This window comes from Nansenia antarctica (genome assembly GCF_963989245.1).
Source record: "Nansenia antarctica genome assembly, chromosome: 12".
Classification (NCBI taxonomy): Eukaryota; Metazoa; Chordata; class Actinopteri; order Argentiniformes; family Microstomatidae; genus Nansenia; species Nansenia antarctica.
Genome location: NC_137682.1, coordinates 12,819,860 through 12,841,913, shown reverse-complemented (window position 1 = coordinate 12,841,913; position 22,054 = coordinate 12,819,860). Strand labels below are relative to the sequence as shown.

Here is a 22,054-nt window from a genome sequence, read left to right as displayed (position 1 = left end):
CACAGAAGTTTTGACCTGCCAGAATATACTCGACTCTCTAGCGAAATCCGTTTGTCACTGCGTTTTATTAGTATTCACAAGTATTCACGATCAATAACCATTATTGATTGTTCTTCATTAGGTATTTATTCCTCCAATGCATCAGAAATTACATGTTCAGTATAATATTTTTGATGTGTGTCTATATTTTATAGTTACTTGCTGTTTTAACTCGTTGGTTTTTCATGTTTCTCCCTCCCTTATGTTACCATGGCCACAGTTAATATGGAGGGTGGTTATGATTATGAAGCCCTATTCCACGGGGAGGTAAGTTGAAACAATAGTCAGGCACAAATGCACAGGAGATAAACTGTTAAAACTTTAATGTGTGTCTCCCTCTTTTGCAGAAAAAGCTCATGAAGGCGTTCATGTTGCTGAAACATCCGGTGGAGGTCCCCTCCTATATAACAGCTAAGGACATGAGGAACTGGCTGTTAACGGAGAGGCCCTTCCTGCTGGATGAGTGAGTGATTTCTTTTTTTGTGATACATTTTTTATTATTATTTCAGGGAATAATACAGGGGAGTGGTAACAAAAACTTAAACTCAGGAGAGAAATACAATGACAAAATTCAAGTACAAATATAAAATTCCCATGAACCTGCTGGCTATGTCTATGAAGTCTAAGATCCACCTCTGCATAATCAAAGATGAGTGAGAGATTTTATCAAACTGTATAGATAGGTTGATATATTCTATGGATAGCAGTCTGATACATTATTTTATTCACATGAAGGTATGATGACATGGCAGAGAAAGAGCCCAACTTACAGCTCCATCTCCTTGAACTTGTAAGTAGCCTACTAGGACAACACATGAACATGTTTACTGACATACCCAGCAATAACAGGCAGTAAATTCATTTTATTAACATATTAGTGCCCTGACTCTCCTGCAAGAAATAATGTGGAATGTTGTGCACAGCTCTGGAGAGCCGCTCCTCGGAATGGAGAAGATGGAGGAGGAAGTCCGCAGGGAGATCCAGGATGAGCACCGCCTCTCACTGCTGATGGGCAGAACGGTATGACAACACAACACACTGCTATTTCCTGGAGACAAACCTCAAAGTGCTTGCTTGAGTCAACTCTCTGTCTGTCACATGAAGGTAACCATGGAGGGGATGGACCTGTTCCTGTGCAAGACCCGACCGGCTGCGGAGGAGGCGGTCAAGAAGATCCTCCTTCCTGTCCTCGCCTCACTCCTGAAGGAGGTCACTCTCTCCAGGGTATTTCGATTGGTTGGAGATCTCTCCCCAGAGATCGTAGAGATGGCCTTTGAACATCTCCTGGCTAGGTAATACAGAAGCATCATGCCTACTGTAAATGGACTGCACTTATACAGTGCCATATTCCAAAACGCTTTACAATGGCCTCTCATTCACCCATTCACACACACATTCACACACCAATGGCGGCAAGGTACCATGCAAGGCGCTGGCCCACTCACTGGGAGCGATTTGGGGTTCAGTGTCTTGCCCAAGGACACCTCGACACGTGGCCAATCAGAGATTGAATCTCTGAACCGGCAACTTTGCGATCATTAGACGCCGGCTCTACTTCCTGAGCCACAGCCGCCCCATACTGTAAAATCTTATTTCACTTAAGAATGGCATCACAGAACAAGGCATCACATTACTGCAGTTAGGATTTTAGATAACAACATACAGGCATATATTATATTATTAAATATTATTTATTATAGATATTTTATTTTTATTTTATAGAAGTGACCTAACCCTAACCCTAACCCTAAATCCTTAACAGAGAACAGGTCAGAGGCCAAACTGAAGACCTCCACCATGGAGAAGACATGGGAGGCTGCTGCTGCCAGGGACATCAGTGGGCTGATGGAGAATGCAACTGCCTCTTTTCTCTCCCAGTCTGGAGAGGAAGTGCCTAAAAATGATGTTCTCTCTGCCATCACCAAGGCCATGGCCCAAAATAATTAAGACAACAAAATTATGTTATGAAAATATAAAATCAGTGCCCTTTGCAGTGACGAGATGATGCATTAAAGTTAAGTGTATTACAAATGAGCCACGATCACAATAACATTAATGTTTTCCTGTGTAAGACACTACAGGAAATAATGTGTTGCTGTTCCTACTCTTAGACTGCTCTCCTCTGTTTGTTTACAGCCCTCAGAGCTCATGGCTATTGATTCCAGTGGTACGTTACTTTTACTGTTAATTTTCTAAAATCGCAACGAGTTAACATCATAAAACAAAAACCCTCACACCAATCATTGTGTCTAAAGTAACAGTTGCATTAATCATTTAATAAATGGAAGAACACTCAAGTATCTTGTCCTTCCTTCACAGAGGATAAAGCCACCAAACTGAAGACGAAGAAGAAGAAGGGAGGAGTTCGGAGGTTCTTCAGCCGCGTTTTCAAAATGATTAAGTGCATCAAGTGCCCCCCCACACACACACACACACACACACACACACACACACACGCACACACGCACACACACACACACACACACACACACACACACACACACACACACACACACACACACACACACACACACACACACACACACACACACACACACACACACAGTGGCTGTTAGAACAGGTGGCATAATTATAATGAATTAAAGAATGCTTTAAAAAAATGTTGTGAACTGTAGCTACACGGACAGTTCTTCACCCTTTCACAGTTGTCACCCTTTTTACATAACATATAGTTAAAAGTCCCAGTGCTGTTATACTGTATATCGTAACTCATGGAATGCCTCTTGTCCAATCAAATCACTTGGTCGGAACTAACTGTTGTATATATTATTATCACTTTGGTTACAGTCACAGATATTTAGATTGCTGTATCTAAGGCAAGTAGAGAAAGGCGATTGGTCAAAACAGGTAATCTCACATCTGATTGGACCAGAAGGTAATCTCATCGCTGATTGGACCAGTAATAACCAGTAGTAATTCAGATTGTTGTATCTAAGGCAAGTAGAGAAAGGCGATTGGTCAAAACAGGTAATCCCACATCTGATTGGACCAGAAGGTAATCTCATCGCTGATTGGACCAGTAATAACCAGTAGTAATTCAGTCTTTGTCACCAGCGGGAATCTCCTCACTCGCGGACTTTCCTGAGGGGATTTAGGAGAGTCATCACATAGTTTGAAACCCGAATAATTCATTCCGAGATAGCTACCGACCAACCCCGTTTCCTTTGCAACGTTGGCACTTTTGTGAGAGTGAGGAAATGTTTTATTATCCTAATGTTCTTCGACGTCGCAGTGGCTGCTTTTCCACCATTTGGTAAGTCCATGACAACATGTAGCTAGCTAAGAGTTTAGCTTGATGCTAACAAGTTACCTCTGTAGCTAGCTTCTGATAAAAACCTCACTGAAAGGGATCTAGCTCATATAACTCAACTGGAAACTAAAGCCTGCACCTTTTCAGTTCAACCTGTGAGGAATAGCTGGATATGTATTTGTATGTAATACCGCTTTCATTCTTTGGGAAGAACCCTGATGTTACAATGCTGTTGGCTGTTCCATCTAGTTAATGTGATGTTCCTGGTGTATTCTGAGGTAATGTAACATAGTTAATGTGATGTTTCTAGTGTATTCTGAGGTAATGTAACATAGTTAATGTGAGGTTGTTGGTGGTATTCTGAGGTAATGTAACATAGTTAATGTGATGTTCCTGGTGTATTCTGAGGTAATGTAATATAGTTAATGTGATGTTCCTGGTGTATTCTGAGGTAATGTAACATAGTTAATGTGATGTTCCTGGTGTATTCTGAGGTAATGTAATATAGTTAATGTGATGTTGTTGGTATATTCTGAGGTAATGTAACATAGTTAATGTGATGTTTCTAGTGTATTCTGAGGTAATGTAATATAGTTAATGTGATGTTCCTGGTGTATTCTGAGGTAATGTAACATAGTTAATGTGATGTTGTTGGTGGTATTCTGAGGTAATGTAACATAGTTAATGTGATGTTGTTGGTGGTATTCTGAGGTAATGTAATATAGTTAATGTGATGTTCCTGGTGGTATTCTGAGGTAATGTAACATAGTTAATGTGATGTTCCTGGTGTATTCTGAGGTAATGTAACATAGTTAATGTGATGTTCCTGGTGTATTCTGAGGTAATGTAATATAGTTAATGTGATGTTGTTGTTGGTGGTATTCTGAGGTAATGTAACATAGTTAATGTGATGTTCCTGGTGTATTCTGAGGTAATGTAACATAGTTAATGTGATGTTCCTGGTGTATTCTGAGGTCATGTAATATAGTTAATGTGATGTTGTTGGTGGTATTCTGAGGTAATGTAACATAGTTAATGTGAGGTTGTTGGTGTATTCTGAGGTAATGTAATATAGTTAATGTGATGTTGTTGGTGTATTCTGAGGTAATGTAATATAGTTAATGTGATGTTGTTGGTGGTATTCTGAGGTAATGTAACATAGTTAATGTGATGTTGTTGGTGTATTCTGAGGTAATGTAATATAGTTAATGTGATGTTGTTGGTGGTATTCTGAGGTAATGTAACATAGTTAATGTGATGTTCCTGGTGTATTCTGAGGTAATGTAACATAGTTAATGTGATGTTCCTGGTGTATTCTGAGGTAATGTAACATAGTTAATGTGATGTTCCTGGTGTATTCTGAGGTAATGTAATATAGTTAATGTGATGTTCCTGGTGTATTCTGAGGTAATGTAACATAGTTAATGTGATGTTGTTGGTGTATTCTGAGGTAATGTAATATAGTTAATGTGATGTTGTTGGTGGTATTCTGAGGTAATGTAACATAGTTAATGTGATGTTGTTGGTGGTATTCTGAGGTAATGTAACATAGTTAATGTGATGTTTCTAGTGTATTCTGAGGTAATGTAACATAGTTAATGTGATGTTCCTGGTGTATTCTGAGGTAATGTAATATAGTTAATGTGATGTTCCTGGTGTATTCTGAGGTAATGTAACATAGTTAATGTGATGTTGTTGGTGGTATTCTGAGGTAATGTAATATACAGGCATGATAATCGCTCACCTTTCGGCGAAATTCGCCGTTTTGAATCCATAATAGACATCCATACTTTTTTTTTTTTTTTTTTTTATCTTGTAATTCTGCATGTGACCACCACTAGAGTAAATCTAAAAGAAATCAGATATGAGCACATGGAAGCTAATTATTCCACAAAAAAAACTTTCCGCCGGGACCGCCTAGCAGGTTCCGGGTCTCGTATCCTTCTCACCTTTTTCACCCCGACCCATTTTCATGCCTGATCTGGGTGGTTTTAGGTTGGCAGCCACGAAAGGAACCAGAATAACACGCAGGGAGCTTCTGAAGGTCAATGTTGGGAAAACATGGTATGTAAACCCCCCCCCCCCCCATCCCCTCCACTGTCTGAGGGAATACGAGGTATTGATTTAGCATTATGGTTTTATTGAAACTTCTGTCACAGCAGTACTAATTCTTGTACAGACCTTTCTGATCTCTTCAGACTACATCTTACCTGTCAGGCATTGTAACTGCCAATGGCCCCTGGTCATAGCATAGATTACTTTCTTGTAATGACTGATGCATAGATGATTCACTTACTTCAGACAAATGTATTTGTGTAAGTCGCTTTGGATAAAGGCATCTGCTAAATGCTTAATGATGTACATTGTGTGTCAGACTTTACAGTACAGCATGAGGCCACCAGACATAGGTTTAAATAACACATGTTATATTTCAAATATCTGTGCTTGACTGATGGCGCCTGGAGCAATTGAACCATTGTTGAATAATCCCCAAAAGTGCAAATCATGCCATTCAGGGACTCCAGACAGGCTCAAGTAAACGCTCAAGTATTTGAAAGGATTTCAAATAGTATTTGACCCAGGTCTGAAGGTCACACACTGGTGCTTTAGATCAGAATCTTTGATGGGTGTGTGTCTGATATGTGTCACGTTGATCCTAGTGATGACATCATGGACTATGTGATGGTGCGGGTGCCTCCCCTCCAACCAGGCCTCCCCCGGCCCCGCTTCTCCCTCTACCTGTCTTCCCAGCTCCAGTACGGCGTAGTCATCGTCTACCACCGCCAGTGTGCTTTTCTTCTGGGTGAGAGAGGGAGGGAGGGAGGGAGTGGGGCTGGGGGAAGGCAGGGCATTTTATGCCCTGAAATGAAGGGCATAACAAATGTCATTGTGGAAAGAACTGCTGTCGATACACACAGAAATGAGAGTAAGGTAAAGTAATACATCAGGTCTGACAGCTGCACAGTGAAGGGCACTGGTTGATCTGAAATACAAACCACCAAAGCCACAGGACCTACTACTACACGCACTCACCTCCATACACACTCATTGATAAAACACAGCACATGCAGCACATTGTCATTAGAGGTAGATACAACTCACTAAAGGATGAGGCTTACCGTCTCTTCAAAACACTCTGGTACACAATAATACCTTTTATTTTATTACCATTTAGCAGAATTAATTCGTAGTAGTAGTTTATCTTTCGTTACCAGCCAAACTGTTAGATTTATGACCTCCTCCACCGCAGAATGCAGCATAAACCATAAACACTTCAGCAAAGTTAGTTGTGATGGTACTGTAGATGCAGAATCACATCATCTTCCAGGTCACCCACGCAGAATCACCACGGTAACTGTGCAGCCTGTAAAATTAATGTGATGTCACACAGTACCTTGACCTCATGATATACTGTAGTAACTTCCCTGCTCTTTTCCAGATGAGATTCAGCAGACCATCGAGCGCCTGCTGCGCTCCAAGATACACATAAGCATCGACTTGCCTGAGCCTGACAGGTCAGGGGACACACATCATACATGCACGCTTACACACACACATACACAATGTCACCCACACACCTGCCCCAGAGTAGGCATTTACCATCGTCTCCCCTCAACACACTCAGAGTAAAGGGTTTGTTTTAGCCGTACTTCTCAGAAGTTCTCAAAGCTAAAAAGGGAAATATTAGTTTATTCGTTAACGATCGCGGTTAATTTGGCAAACCTTTACGCGGTAAAAAATTATAATTATAATACGCGAATTAATCATATTACCACGGTATATACAGAACTCTATATTAGTTACTGGGTTCAGGTTGCAATCTCATCTGGAGTCATGGGTTCAAATCCTGCTTCTGACAACTTTGTTTTTTACTTACATGTTACTAAATATGAAATACGGTGGAAATACACAGTAGTATTCGTTCAGTGGACCACTGACCAACAACGAGTGTTGGGTCATCGCAAATCTGAAGAGCCGCTCGTTTTGTGTGTTTGAGCTAATTCCCCTTCCTCTCACAAGGCTAAAGTACGGACCCCCCCTGGGGTCCCAAGGGTTAGGGTTAGGCCCTACCAGGATTAGGGTCAGGGTTAGGGTTAGGTTTAGGGTTAGAATCCTTGCGATCGTTCTGGCTCGTAGGGCCTAACCCTAACCATAACGAATTACTAAACCGAGGGAACTAATTACTAAACCGAGGGAACTAATTACTAAACCGAACGAACTAATTACTAAACCGAGGGAACAGATTTACTTAACCGAGGGAACGGATTCACACATCAAATAATGTTTTCCTACCATGTGACCCCAGGGGGGCTCCGTACTAAAGTGATCTCAAGAACGAATGGTATACTTTAACCTGTGTCCTTCTTAGTTTATGTAGGAGCTAAAGTATACAGTATTCTGTGATAGCAGTTCGAGAATGAAAACAACAGTGATCAGTTTGAAGAAAGAAACTGTCTGAAAGCAAGACATAAGCAAGACAAACTGTCGATTTCTGAAGTCCTGAAAGTCGGAACAGCGCCACAAAATCAACCAGTGGTCGAACAACAAATAAATAAAGTGTTTACAGGTTTTCGCTTTAACACTAACATCCAAACCTCAAACACAATGACCAAAACCTGAAACTGGTGTATTTTATCTCACACCAATTCTGACAAACACATTTCTTGCTTATCACTAATTTTGCCACGCTAAACCACCCAGTTAACAAAACACTAAATACAATTCTCTACATTTGGCACACACTTCCTTGATAAAATCTCTTGTGTTCACATGGAAAACACTACCATTCAGAATGCTAAACTCAAAACATCAATCACACTCCATATGGGCAAACACCTATTGCATTTGAATTAGCAATCATAGCTTAAGCAATAAGGGCTAAAGGTGAGCTCTCCTGTGTTGAAATATATCTGAAGTATATCAGGGCTGGATTCGTCATGCCAGGCGATACTTTCCCCTCTGCTTGGCCAGGGAGAACATTACCTGTGATGTTGACAAGGTCTTGTGGCCTTTGTGTAGACAGAGTATATGCAGAAGGCTTATTTTTTTCTTCTTCTGTTGTTTGTTCTGTATGAAGAACACTTTACAAATCCAACTGTCATTGCTGAGATGTGTACAGTATTTCAGAATAATAATAAAAAACGCAGCCAAAGTAAAGTAATTAAAAGCTAGGTTACTTTAGGGCGAAAATTATTTAATCAAAAACAACATGTACTATGTTAATTTCATGTGTGTTGTAGTGCCTATGAAACACTTGATCGATCTAGATCTTGTGTGCAACACTGACTCTTTCAAAGTGAAATATAGGCCCTTGGTATGGCACTAAATTGATGCAGGATGGCAGGTTTTTCTCCAGTGTTTAGAAATGTTGCTGTGGAATTGCATGAAATGTACAAAATATAGATTATGAATCGCCAATGATTCTGTAATAGCTGTTTAGCTGAAATGACGGCACTATGGACAGCAGGGTTCTCCCCAGGACTCTTGAACAGTATGGAGCTGGGTTGCATGATCACAACCCGACTCACGTTTATTCTTGTCAAAAGGAACATCATAACGCTTTCACTTTTGCTTTAGTTTTAACAACAATAGTGTTGTCGATCAAAGGTAGTTACTCTATCATTACTAAATATATAGTTTAATTTGCCTTGAAATGTTTACAGCGTGTGGCAACACCACTGTGTTTTAATCATTCATCTTTGTAGGGGGAGAGCCAATGTATGTTTTTCAAGTATTCGAGGGCTATGCGAAAATATATTTTGCGTAAGGGGAGGGTCGTCAATTTTGGTATTTTAGAGGTTAAATCCATCCGTGTACCACCCCCATCATAAATAAAGATCAGTCCCGTAACCCAGAAACACAACACGCTTACTGTAAGAAATTGTTATCTTCAGGGTAAAGGTTGTGGTTAGGTATACAGTAAGTTTATGTTTGGTTAGGGATAACGTTTCAGTCTAACCGGATGAGCAGCCTATAACCCTACCTGTAGCCTCGGTCTAACCATAAACTCAAACATAAGCTTGTAACTATGCTTACACTTATGCTCTAGTATGAGGACATCTCACCCCACTCCCTGCCTATGTGTCAGACCCACCTGGGCAATGCATAGCAGCCATTTTGCATTTAACATTGGCCCTTTTGTGTCCCAGACTAGCCCTGAACGTGGCTGATTCCCTGTTCCTTCTGGAGGAGGCTGAGGGGGCTCCAGACCCCTTCTTTGGTGTGATGGGCTCAGGAGACCAGCTCCCCAGTCCCTACAGGATCCCTCAGGTACTTTCAACGTTAACCAACAACAAAACATTTTCTCTACTTTAATTAGAGTTAGAATTCAAATTCTCTGTTGATTCATCAAATGTATTTACAAAGCATTATTCTAAGGCTTAGCACACAGAAAAGGTGGTATATTGATTGACCTTGTTTTATGGCGATTCTGTTACTTCCCCAACCAATGCAGATTATGGCGGCTGTGACTACACAGCGCTCTCCAGTGGTCAGTTCCAGAACCGCATCGGAGGGGGAGGGTGAGTCAATTCCTAGCCATGGTGAGTCAATTCCTAGCCAGGGTGAGTCAATTCCTAGCCAACCTCTACTAGTTGTAACTCTACAAGAAGCTTCTTTCTCGAGTTGCAAAAAAAAAGACACAGACTGAAACAGAAAGTGGGAATAAGGTCAAAATACTCACCAGAAGTTTCCGCTAGAAAGATAATAAGACATGTTAGAGTTGCCCCCCCCTAATATAAGCATGTGTGGATGTGACAGAATGGAATAGGTATATTGCTTCCACTTGTAAAATCCTCTAAAGATCTTTACGAGTTTCAAGGGCACACCGTTGCTTCCGGACAGGGCTAAAACATAGTCTGTTATTGAGATCAGATGACAAATCTTCACCAAGAGATCAGCGTCTCTAACGTTGGTACTTTTCCTCCACTCTCCCTTTTTTCTTTTCCTTCTCTTGTCTCTATGTCCCTCTCACCTCAGGTTTGAACCAATCCACGCCAGAAGCCATCACCCTGAAAGAGCCGGAGCCGGTCATGCTTCACTTCACTCAGGTGAAGGCGTGGGCCTGGGAGAGGGTTCTTGGATTAGCATCGAAAATTGTCATTTTGAAATTCATTCGTTTGAACTGCTTTTCCATATTATGAAAGTGCAGATTGTAAGCTTTCAAACGATGTGTCATACATTGACATCTGAAATCTAGTTGAAGAAGATATGCTTATTTGAATGTTGGTACCCCTCAAACCAAATACCGGAGAAAGACGCTCTGAATCAAAACACACGCAAAACAGTTGCTAGTAGCTAGCAAGGAACATCACTATGAACACCTAACTGCATTTGTAGCATCACATCACAACATGCTGATTGAACATCAACATGCTAAAAACACATAACTCCACATAATTAGATGATCACACAGTCCTTGCTTTTGCACACGTCCTAAAACGTAAGTTTGTTTACAAGCCATCTATCACTTACCTAGTAGTCCATGGCAGATGATGTAGTGAATACAATTCACAAATCATAAGTAACAAACTGTTGTTTGTTATAACCTCAGCAAATATTTTCAAGTCAAGACTAAAAACCCATCTTTTAAATATTGCCTTTAAATGACTCAATAATTAAATTATTATTATATAATGATTAAAGCAAGTTATTATTATTATTATTATTATTATTATATCGAGTGGGCTCTTCAACACTTCAACACTTCACATTTATATATATATTTTAAAAAGGTCATTTGCGTGACGTGAGAATCGCCGACATACAGACCTTTTCACCAGCAACATTATGTGACACGTTCTAATGCTTTGGTCCTCATATCGGCGACCAGTCAAAATGTTCTGACTTTTCTTTTGAAACACGGAACTACGTTTCAACATTGTTGAGAATCACAACACAAACTCGCTAGTCAAGCCAAAATACTGCAACGCAATGGATTCGGTGAGTAATCCCCACTGCTACCTAGTTAAACTATGACAATACTTAGCAGGCTCACAAAACAAGCTGCATTAGTTGACTAGTGATGTGTCATTTATTTTCAACAACAAGGAATTGTATTCACATTTTTCTAAAGAAAAGTCTGATCATTACATATGAGGATCAAAGCATTAGAACATGTCACATATGTGGTCTAGTAGTGGTCACTACTAGTCACTAGTAATAAAATCATAATATGAATAATTGCACTCCCAAATGGGCAATTTCAAGTATTCGTTGTAATGGATGGTCAGGGTTTTTTGGCCCACAGTTAACCACTCAGGGTTCATTTTGGCCTACCAAGCCAAACACACGGGCACTCCTGCACTGAATAATTGACTGATACCACAGTCTCCCATTAACGTTATGGGATCAGACCAGTGGGTTCTTGGCCTGATAACAACAGTAGTCCCTTACCTGATGCAACATACTTAAGACAGAAGAAATACACTGTGCAAGGACTTTGCCTTGGGTCTTCTGAATTCCCCCTTCAGAACCTGGCTGCCACCTACCAGAGCCCAAATATCAAATCGCCAAATCAGAAACTACCCAACTCGAGATCCCCAAAACAAGAACAGCAAGATACAAAACATTACCCATCCCATTCTTTACAGGTCTCCTGAACGCCAAATAACGTAGGATGAACGTTTTAGCCTTACCCACCACCGCCATAGACTGTGCTGAATAATAAATCAAGATTCACTAAGTTATTAGCACTGTTTTTATCCAAAATTGTGTTTTATATTTTGATGTTGTATTTCGTTGATGTTGACGTAAGAATACTGTTCCCCACTGAATGGCTCAAGACACAAGTGTTGAGCTGGGTTTTTTATGGTTACTTATCTCTCTCTCCCTGTCTCTCTCCATCAGTTTGAGGGAGCGGAGCTAACTGAAGCCACAGGCAGAGTGATCGACTTGCTTCTGGAGCAGCCAGACCTATTCGACTGGGGTAAGAGAGATGAGAGAGGATAGTAGGATTCTCTAAGTAATGACAGGCGATCGATATGGACATTTGTTAGCGTGAAAGGAGTGAAAAGGTGTGTGTGTGTGTGTGTGTGTGTCTACTGGGAATGTCCAAGGGAGAAGCAAAAAGGCTCAGCAAGTATTGCTCTGTCTCTGCGATTATTGGCAGCCGCCAAATATGGCGGAGACGGTGTTACTTGTACCCGTGAGTCTTGTCCTGTTGTATGTGAAAGACATTGTCCATGTCTGTTTGTGAATGCATCCCATCTGTGCCTTCAGTATTTGTGTCCTTGTATACTTGTTTCTATGTGGACAGAAATAAATGATTAAAATGTGTGTGTGACAGACGCAGAGATTGAGGAGAGGGAAAGGGAGAGAGAGGGAGAGACGGAGAGAACAAGGGACCAGGAGGGAGCCATGACATCTATTGACCAGTAAGTCCCCTGGGACCCTTTCACAGGCGGATCTTACTGCCACAAGGGCTGTGGTCACTGTTCAAGTCCAGCTAGGACTTGAACAGTCTTCATTTTTGCTGTGTGTGTTTTCTGATTACAATAAATGAGGAAGCTAGATGGTTATTAAGATAGTACCCACCATTGTGTGTGTGTGTGTGTGTGTGTGTGTGTGTGTGTGTGTGTGTGTGTGTGCATGTCCAGGCTGAAGGACACGGTGGTGGTGGGGGACAGTGTGTGGCTGCTGGACAAGGAAACGGGCCAGCCCATGGAGATGCCACTAGAGGCCCCGTACTCCTCAGAGAGAGAGGACGAGTCAGAGAAGGGGACAGAGAGAACACCGGAGAGAGCGCCAGAGAGAGCGCCAGAGAGAGCGCCAGAGAGATCGCCAGAGAGAGGGCCAGAGAGAACACCGGACAGAGCGCCGGAGAGAGCGCCGGAGAGCTCTTGTGGAGAGGTGTGTGTATGTGTGTTTGTTTGTGTGTGTGTGTGTGTGTGTTTGTGCTTGTGTGTGTGTGTGTGTGTGTGTGTGTGTGTGTGTGTGTGTGTGTGTGTGTGTGAGAAATGGAGACAGTTACATTCAGTTACAGTCATCAGCCTAGCCTAATAGACTATCTAAGGTTACTCTTCTGCTACTTGTCCATGTGTGTCTGCCATCATTCATACAAAATAAAGTGCCAGAAGGCTTAACTGCCCAGAAAGCAGGAGTTAAAATGTTTAAAGGAAGAACTACATACAACACTCGAATAGCCGTTTCAGTTAAATATTTTTGACACAGTATTTCATATATTGGTGCCAGTGTTATGGCGCATTCGTCGGAAACCTTCGTTTTCGACTACACTGTACGGGCAAAGGTCTTTGCGGATAAACCCAGCGATAGACTTGGTAATAGTCGTAGCCCTCGTTTCAGCCATTCATATATACACACAGTCTTACCGTCACAACAATGATGTACCAGATATACACTCTGAAGTTCCCAGTGAGTTATGCGTTGAGCACAGTGAAAGAAAAGAGGAAGCACTTTTCTTTTTCTTTTCTTTTTTGGAGAATAGGACACATCGTGAATAAAGAATTTATTAATTTCCAGATTTCCAGTCTTCTACCTGGACACAAACATTCCAATAACTGTTAAATAACACTTTATAACACTTTATTATTAGTAATTGTATTTTTTATTATTATTACAAATTAACAAAAAATGTCAGGTTGGAGAGGATTGGAAGGGCTAGAAGGGAGATAGTGTGCTAGAGGGGGTGGAGACAGTTTGATAGATAGGCGGAAATGTATGTAATAAAGTGTTTGACGGTTGTTTATTTCTTTTCACGGTCGCCAGTTACACGCTTATACTATTACCGTCACAGACTCGCTGTAGTGTCTCAATAGGCCTCATTCATCAACCATGCATACACACAGCTTTGTTTGTAGATGTTTATTTTTTCTCTCCCTCCTTCTCTCTGCCTCTACATCCTCTCTCCTTCTCTCTGCCTCTACATCCTCTCCCTCCTTCTCTCTGCCTCTACATCCTCTCTCTCCTTCTCTCTGCCTCTACATCCTCTCCCTCCTTCTCTCTGCCTCTACATCCTCTCCCACCTTCTCTGCCTCTACATCCTCTCCCTCCTTCTCTGCCTCTACATCCTCTCCCTCCTTCTCTGCCTCTACATCCTCTCTCTCCTTCTCTCTGCCTCTACATCCTCCCTCCTTCTCTCTGCCTCTACATCCTCTCCCTCCTTCTCTCTGCCTCTACATCCTCTCCCTCCTTCTCTCTGCCTCTACATCCTCTCTCCTTCTCTCTGCCTCTGCCTCTACATCCTCTCTCCTTCTCTCTGCCTCTACATCCTCTCTCTCCTTCTCTCTGCCTCTACATCCTCTCTCTCCTTCTCTCTGCCTCTACATCCTCTCTCTCCTTCTCTCTGCCTCTATATCCTCTCCCTCCTTCTCTCTGCCTCTACATCCTCTCTCCTTCTCTCTGCCTCTACATCCTCTCCCTCCTTCTCTCTGCCTCTACATCCTCTCTCTCCTTCTCTCTGCCTCTACATCCTCTCCCTCCTTCTCTCTGCCTCTACATCCTCTCCCTCCTTCTCTCTGCCTCTACATCCTCTCCCTCCTTCTCTCTGCCTCTACATCCTCTCTCTCCTTCTCTCTGCCTCTACATCCTCTCTCTCCTTCTCTCTGCCTCTACATCCTCCCTCCTTCTCTCTGCGTCTACATCCTCTCCCTCCTTCTCTCTGCCTCTACATCCTCCCTCTCCTTCTCTCTGCCTCTACATCCTCCCTCCTTCTCTCTGCCTCTACATCCTCTCCCTCCTTCTCTCTGCCTCTACATCCTCTCCCTCCTTCTCTCTGCCTCTACATCCTCTCTCTCCTTCTCTCTGCCTCTACATCCTCTCTCTCCTTCTCTCTGCCTCTACATCCTCCCTCCTTCTCTCTGAGTCTACATCCTCTCCCTCCTTCTCTCTGCCTCTACATCCTCCCTCCTTCTCTCTGCCTCTACATCCTCTCCCTCCTTCTCTCTGCCTCTACATCCTCTCTCCTTCTCTCTGCCTCTACATCCTCTCTCCTTCTCTCTGCCTCTACATCCTCTCTCCTTCTCTCTGCCTCTACATCCTCTCCCTCCTTCTCTCTGCCTCTACATCCTCTCTCTCCTTCTCTCTGCCTCTACATCCTCTCCCTCCTTCTCTCTGCCTCTACATCCTCCCTCCTTCTCTCTGCCTCTACATCCTCTCCCTCCTTCTCTCTGCCTCTACATCCTCTCCCTCCTTCTCTCTGCCTCTACATCCTCCCTCCTTCTCTCTGCCTCTACATCCTCTCCCTCCTTCTCTCTGCCTCTACATCCTCTCCCTCCTTCTCTCTGCCTCTACATCCTCTCCCTCCTTCTCTCTGCCTCTACATCCTCTCCCTCCTTCTCTCTGCCTCTACATCCTCTCCCTCCTTCTCTCTGCCTCTACATCCTCTCTCTCCTTCTCTCTGCCTCTACATCCTCTCCCTCCTTCTCTCTGCCTCTACATCCTCTCTCCTTCTCTCTGCCTCTACATCCTCTCTCTCCTTCTCTCTGCCTCTACATCCTCTCTCCTTCTCTCTGCCTCTACATCCTCTCCCTCCTTCTCTCTGCCTCTACATCCTCTCCCTCCTTCTCTGCCTCTACATCCTCTCTCCTTCTCTCTGCCTCTACATCCTCTCCCTCCTTCTCTCTGCCTCTACATCCTCCCTCCTTCTCTCTGCCTCTACATCCTCTCCCTCCTTCTCTCTGCCTCTACATCCTCTCTCTCATTCTCTCTGCCTCTACATCCTCTCCCTCCTTCTCTCTGCCTCTACATCCTCTCTCTCCTTCTCTCTGCCTTTACATCCTTTCTCTCCTCTCTACCTCTAACATTCCACTCTGCCGCTACATCCTTTTCTACCTCCTTCTCTCCGACACCTAGCTCCCCGAAGTTGTCCCCTCTCCTAAGAGACAGGGTCGCAGGCGACAGCTTGTTTTCGCCGACCCTCACACGCAGATCTCCATGGAGGCAATGCAGTTGCAGATCAAGGACCCTCTTGCTGAGACCATGCCCCTGGTAAGACCACCCACCCTCCTACCAGGCACCAGAGGAATTCACTGAAGGATTGATTCTTCAAATCAGTCAAGTATCTTTGTCTGGGTATCTAAATAGATCTTTTTGTTTTGTTTTAAGGAAGTACTGTTCAGTAGGCTGGTCACAATAAAAGGCCACTCTAAAATGTGCAGTTTTATCACATAGCACAATGCCACAGATGTCGCAGGTTTTGAGGGAGCGTGCAATTGGCAGCAATGTCCACCAGAGCTGTTGCCCGTGAATTGAATGTTCATTTCTCTACCATAAGCCGTCTCCAAAGGTGTGTCCGAGAATTGGAATTGGAAACGACTTTGGAGATGGTTTATGGTAGAGAAATACATTTTCAATTCACCGGCAACAGCTCTGGTGGACATTCCTGGAGTCAGCATGCCAATTGCACGCTCCCTCAAAACTTGCGACATCTGTGGCATTGTGCTGTGTGATAAAGCTGCACATTATAGAGTGGCCGGATCTGGCCTGCGGGCCGCCTATTGGTGATCCGTGCTTGAGGAAGTGTAGTTGACCTCTTTGCCTAGTATTGCTGTCTCTCTCTCCCAGTCCAAGGTGCTGATAGACCCCGCCTCCCGGTCCACGGCCGCCCCCGGAGAGCTCTTCAGCGCCCCCGCCTGCCGTGAGTATCTCATACCTCTACTGAGAGAAACTTGGATGACAAGGTCTGACGTTTCAGCGTACCCAGAGGTAGACATAATGGATCTTTCCCAGCGTATATATGCCACCGCAGATGATAGTGATGATATATTGTGAGTTGGTGGACATTGCGGTCTAGGGAGGAAGTATGCAGTTCAGTCCATGATGGATAGATGGACCCAGGAAGGGACGATTGGACGGATGGGTGGATGGATGGATAGATGGATAGATAGACAACCCTTGTGGCGTTTTTAGAGAGAGCGATCACATAAGTAGATGACTACGATTAAGATAAGACAAGTTTGCTTATCTTCTCTTTGCCCCCACCCCCACCCCTCCTTACCCTCTTCCCTAACACAGCTCACCTCCACCCTGACCTCCTGTCACTATGGCAACAGTGTGCTGTCCTCAGGAAGAAGAGCAGCAGGGAGGGGGGAGACTCTGAGGTCGACGTAGACATGGGGGTGGAGAAGGACAGAGAGAGGAGGGGCTCTGGCGTGAGAGGGGTAAATTCTTTATTTCTGTTGACTATGACCGCATTTGTTTTCATTCAACCATCAATCAATGAACATTAGTTTTTAGTAGGGATGTAACAATGCACTCAACTCACGATTCAATACGATTCACGATATGAGATTGTAGCCAAATTAGGACTATTTCTCAGACAAAAACTACAAAATACGCTTATTTGCACCTCTTCATTGCCAACAAAATAAGGAGTTATTATACTGTATTGTTTGTTTTTGTTGGCATATGGGATGTGTTCAGCTAGGCTCAAATCATATTTTCCAAAAGTATTGCTGCTGATATGTAGTTCCTATCTATATCCATATCTATTTGCATGTTCAAATGCATTGCCATAGTTGACATTTTGATGATGACCCTGCATGCATGCAGAATCACTTCTTCAACTGCATTCCCAATGTCAATGTAGCTAGCTAGTTTAGCTGTACACTTACAATAACACACCAACACAGCACCGACAATGCACACTTCAACAACAGTATTGCAAGACGAGTGCATCAAGCTACAACGTTATTCCACCACCGTTCCCCACGTTGGTTTGTTTGTTGATATACGTCGACCCATGATTCATCCAGATTATTGAGAGTACATTCTCTGTCACGACACAACATGTCTACAGTGCATGTGTCGATGAGTGTCCTCTGTACACAGGTCACACGAGAGCTGAGGGAGTCAGGACGAGCCCCCTCTGAAACCTCAGGTCAGACACCAGGGGATCTATCTCAAGTTTCAAGTTTATTGTTACATCACATTACACAAGTGTAAGAGAGTAACATTCTTAGGCTTCGGTTCCTGACATTATGTTGCAGCACAAGACATAAGGCAATAGACATAATTCAAGAAAGTAACAGTAGTACAGGACATACATGGAGAAAAAAATGGGCATAATACCAGATAAAGGTGACAATAGTACAGATAAGACAGAATACACTAGTGGTGCAACTAGTGATAATAGATAGTTCAGTAGTAAAGTGGCTAGGAGCTTAAGGTTTCTGTAGTCCGTTTACATGGGGTGTGCTTGGGGAAGATAGTCAATTGTCTACTACAGTGGGCTTGATCATGAGCCTGATCGATCACATGTTTCTTTCAGCTGTCTCAGAGCTCCAGGAAGTGTCCAAAGAACACACTCCGGCCAGCAGACGGTGAGAGATGAGAAAAAGAATTCAGTGAACATTATCTCTCTAGAAAGAGGATGAGAGCGACTGAAATATAAATTGAATATTAAATATAGATTTTTTTTTTTAAAGGGGGGGTTAGTAGGAGTGGCTTGACATCTATGGCCCTGTCCATAATCCCAGGTGCCATTTTTTACATTTTGTCAGGGTGTAGAGGGCAAGTAGCAACGTGTACTAACATTTTCATGTCAAAAGTCAATTCTTAGAATTGTAACTGATGGCTAATGGGTGAAGATACTCTACCTAATAATGGTGTGTGTGTGTGTGTGTGTGTGTGTGTGTGTGTGTGTGTGTGTTTATGTGTGGGGGGGCAGGTCTCCCATAGAAGAGGAGGTGGTGGTGGCTATGGAGGACATAGTGGAGGACTGTGTCGACCTCCCTGAGAGAGAACCAGAGCTCACCCCTGAGAGCCTGCTGAGGTAAATGTCGATGGGTCCGACTGCATTTTTCACAATCAGTTAGTTGATGGATGCTAAATGTCATTTATCGATCGTGCATGCTATATTTATGCTGACTTAAATTATCTTGTTTATTCAAACTCGTATCTATGTCCACGATGTAAAATAAATAACCATTTCATAGGTCTGTGTTTGAACTGTGAAGTTAGTCATGTCAGTTTGCCTGTGTCTCAGCATCACTGGAGATCGCTGGGTGTTTTGTTTTGAAGTATTGAAGCATTACAGTTGCCAAATGGTGGTATGTGAATTTACTATTGCAAAGTTTACATTGAACAACATTATCGTGAGAAGTGGCAATAGCCCATGGCAACAACTGAGAGGGGATGAATGAACTCAGCGAGGTTGTTAAATGAATGAAAAAACATTTTCAAGCATTTTTTAATCTCACAAATACTGAGTACTTGTAATGGGTTTTTTCGATTTGTCGATTAGATATCTTTGTATCGATGCGGAAGTCCGTGATTGACTGATAGATAAATGGATCAACCTAACCCGTCCCTTCCGAGCACCCTTCATCAGAGAACCACAGGAACCCACTATCAATGCTACATTAAACACTCCTCTCTCCTCTTCTTCATCTCCCTCTCCAGAAAGGTGTCATTGGAAGAGGACTTCCACTCTCTGCTGCCCCCTGATGCAGACCGCAGTACTGCAGCTCAAATGTTCTTCCAACTGTTAGGTGAGGAGTTGAATGACTGAATTGATGATAGAGTGCCATATAATGGCGTGTTAAATTGGATTTAAATCTGAAGATTGCTCCCCATTGCTGTCAGGATTGCAGAGTCTCTCCCTATCTTCTGCCATAGACTTCATCTTTTCAGGCTACACCTTAACTGTCCCTCCTTAAACCTCTGAATCCCCCTGTTCAGTTTCTCAACTGTATATTACCAAAAAAGGTGTCCACTAAATTCCAAAAATGTAAATGGAAAGACTGACTTTACTTTCCACTTCACTTTTGGCCCTGAAAAGTGGGCTGACCTTATTTATTTTAGAATAGAACTTTGTTGTCCAACCAAAGATGGACCACTGTTTGGGGCTCAGCTCAGGCATTAGACACTTGTAGGACTACATGGGGTCGGTCTTCTGGTTCTGGTGTGTTCTGACCTGTGTGCCACTGTGTTTGTCCAGAGCGGGTGACTGGCAGAGAGCTGGGTGTGTGTCAGGGGCATCCCTACGGCCCCATCACTGTCATCCCCTCCCACTCCCCCCGGACAGCCTGAGGTACAGAGTGGGACCTGGACACACACACACACACACACACACACACACACACACAGACTTTCACAAATGCACACCATGCAGGTTCACACACCCAATCACAAATACACAACAACTGGTTCACACAAGATACACACATACACTTGATTGACAACTTTCACAAATTTACACTCACAGGCACTCACAGTGATACTGATATCCACCAGGTGCTTAGATATTATACAGGCACACAGACACACACACACACACACACACACACACACACACACACACACACACACACACACACACACACACACACAGATACATATACACACACAGAATACAGTCTGATGGTTATGGCTTTTAACTGGGTACCCACTGATAAACCATACATGAATTCAATTGGCCTTTTCACTGTCTGGTGTTAAAAGAGATGCAGGGTTACGTCACTAGGGCTTCGTTCACATGGCAGTGAAATGCGACCCAAATCCGATTTTTTTGTGACTCAGGTCTGATTTATGCATGACCATGTGAATAGCGCAAATCACATGAAATCTGACTTTTTTAAATCAGACCTGGGTCGCGTTCAGAGGTGGTATTATATCGGACTATGGCAAGCCGTTTTAACATTTATTAGCTACAATGGATATTCATTACTGATATCTGCAACATCATTTTGCCTAGTCAAAACTCAAATTCAAGATATCTTTAATTATATTTTGACTAATCAAAACTCACATTTTAGATATCTGTAATTATATTTTGACTAGTAAGATTCAAATGTATTTTGCCATTCAAGTGTATGGGGTTTGTCATTACAGATATCTACAATTCAGTTGTAGATATCAGCTATTCACATTGCCGATATCTGCAACTGAATTATGACTAGTTGTAATTACAGTTTCAGATATCTACGGTTTCATTCTGACTAGTCATACTTCCAGTTCAAGATATCTTTAATTCCCATTAATTCAAGATATCTACATTGTCCTTAAAGATATCTTAAATTAAGTTGAAGATATCTTGAATGAAGTTGTAGATATCTCAAACTGGAATTAGGAATAATCGTAATTTAATTGTAGATATCTATTATAAAGTTGTAGATATCTTGAAATTCATTTTTAATGATTGATATCTCAAATTGGTGATATCTTTAACTTTCATTCTGCCTAGTCGAAATGTTATTACAGATATCTTAAATTAGAGTTTAGACTAGGCGAAATGACGTTTCAGATATGTCTGTTGTTGTCAGAAAACGCTGGAGCAGCTTCAATTACTGCGCTGTAGATTTCTAGTACAAGCATCTAGTGAACGAATCTCACGTTCACCACAAATCCCTTGATGATATTCTCTCTATTTCATGGCATTTTCGCGCTATCCTATCCACCACAGCAACCGCCATTGCTTCTGCCAACACTCATCAAATGCTTTGCTGGTCCCGCCAATATCATGAGATACCTCGCATCATGAGCATCGTCATGCAATACAATTCGGACTAGTCATAATGACGTTTGAGATATCTGCAACTATTATTTTGACTAGTCAAAACTGAATTACAGATATCTGCAATGTCATTTAAGGATATGTGACGAGTTGAGTGTCGTTTTCGGTGACATCACTGCTGATATCTGTAATTACATTTTGACTAGTCAAAACTGAATTACAGATATCTCTAACTGTCGTTTTGACTAGTCAGAATGACGTTATAGATATCTTGAATACAAATTTAGACTAGTAAAAATCGAATAACGACTAGTCAAATTTAGCTAATAAAT

At 42.5% G+C, this 22,054-nt stretch overlaps 1 protein-coding gene across 1 annotated transcript; it reads left to right on the top strand.

Annotated features, from left to right (window-relative positions):
* Positions 1-249: 249 nt before the first annotated feature.
* LOC308168872 (meiotic recombination protein REC8 homolog) lies at positions 250-20,299 on the top strand (the record flags this gene model as incomplete). Its single annotated transcript, XM_080543516.1, has 19 exons — positions 250-306; positions 387-502; positions 963-1,059; positions 1,144-1,331; positions 5,306-5,374; positions 5,971-6,113; positions 6,750-6,825; positions 9,460-9,580; positions 9,765-9,831; positions 10,289-10,359; positions 12,158-12,236; positions 16,131-16,255; positions 16,832-16,904; positions 17,282-17,418; positions 18,098-18,146; positions 18,537-18,588; positions 18,936-19,040; positions 19,670-19,758; positions 20,208-20,299. 19 exons carry the CDS (start codon positions 250-252, stop codon positions 20,297-20,299), a joined length of 1,806 nt encoding a protein of 601 aa, XP_080399642.1.
* Positions 20,300-22,054: the final 1,755 nt, after the last annotated feature.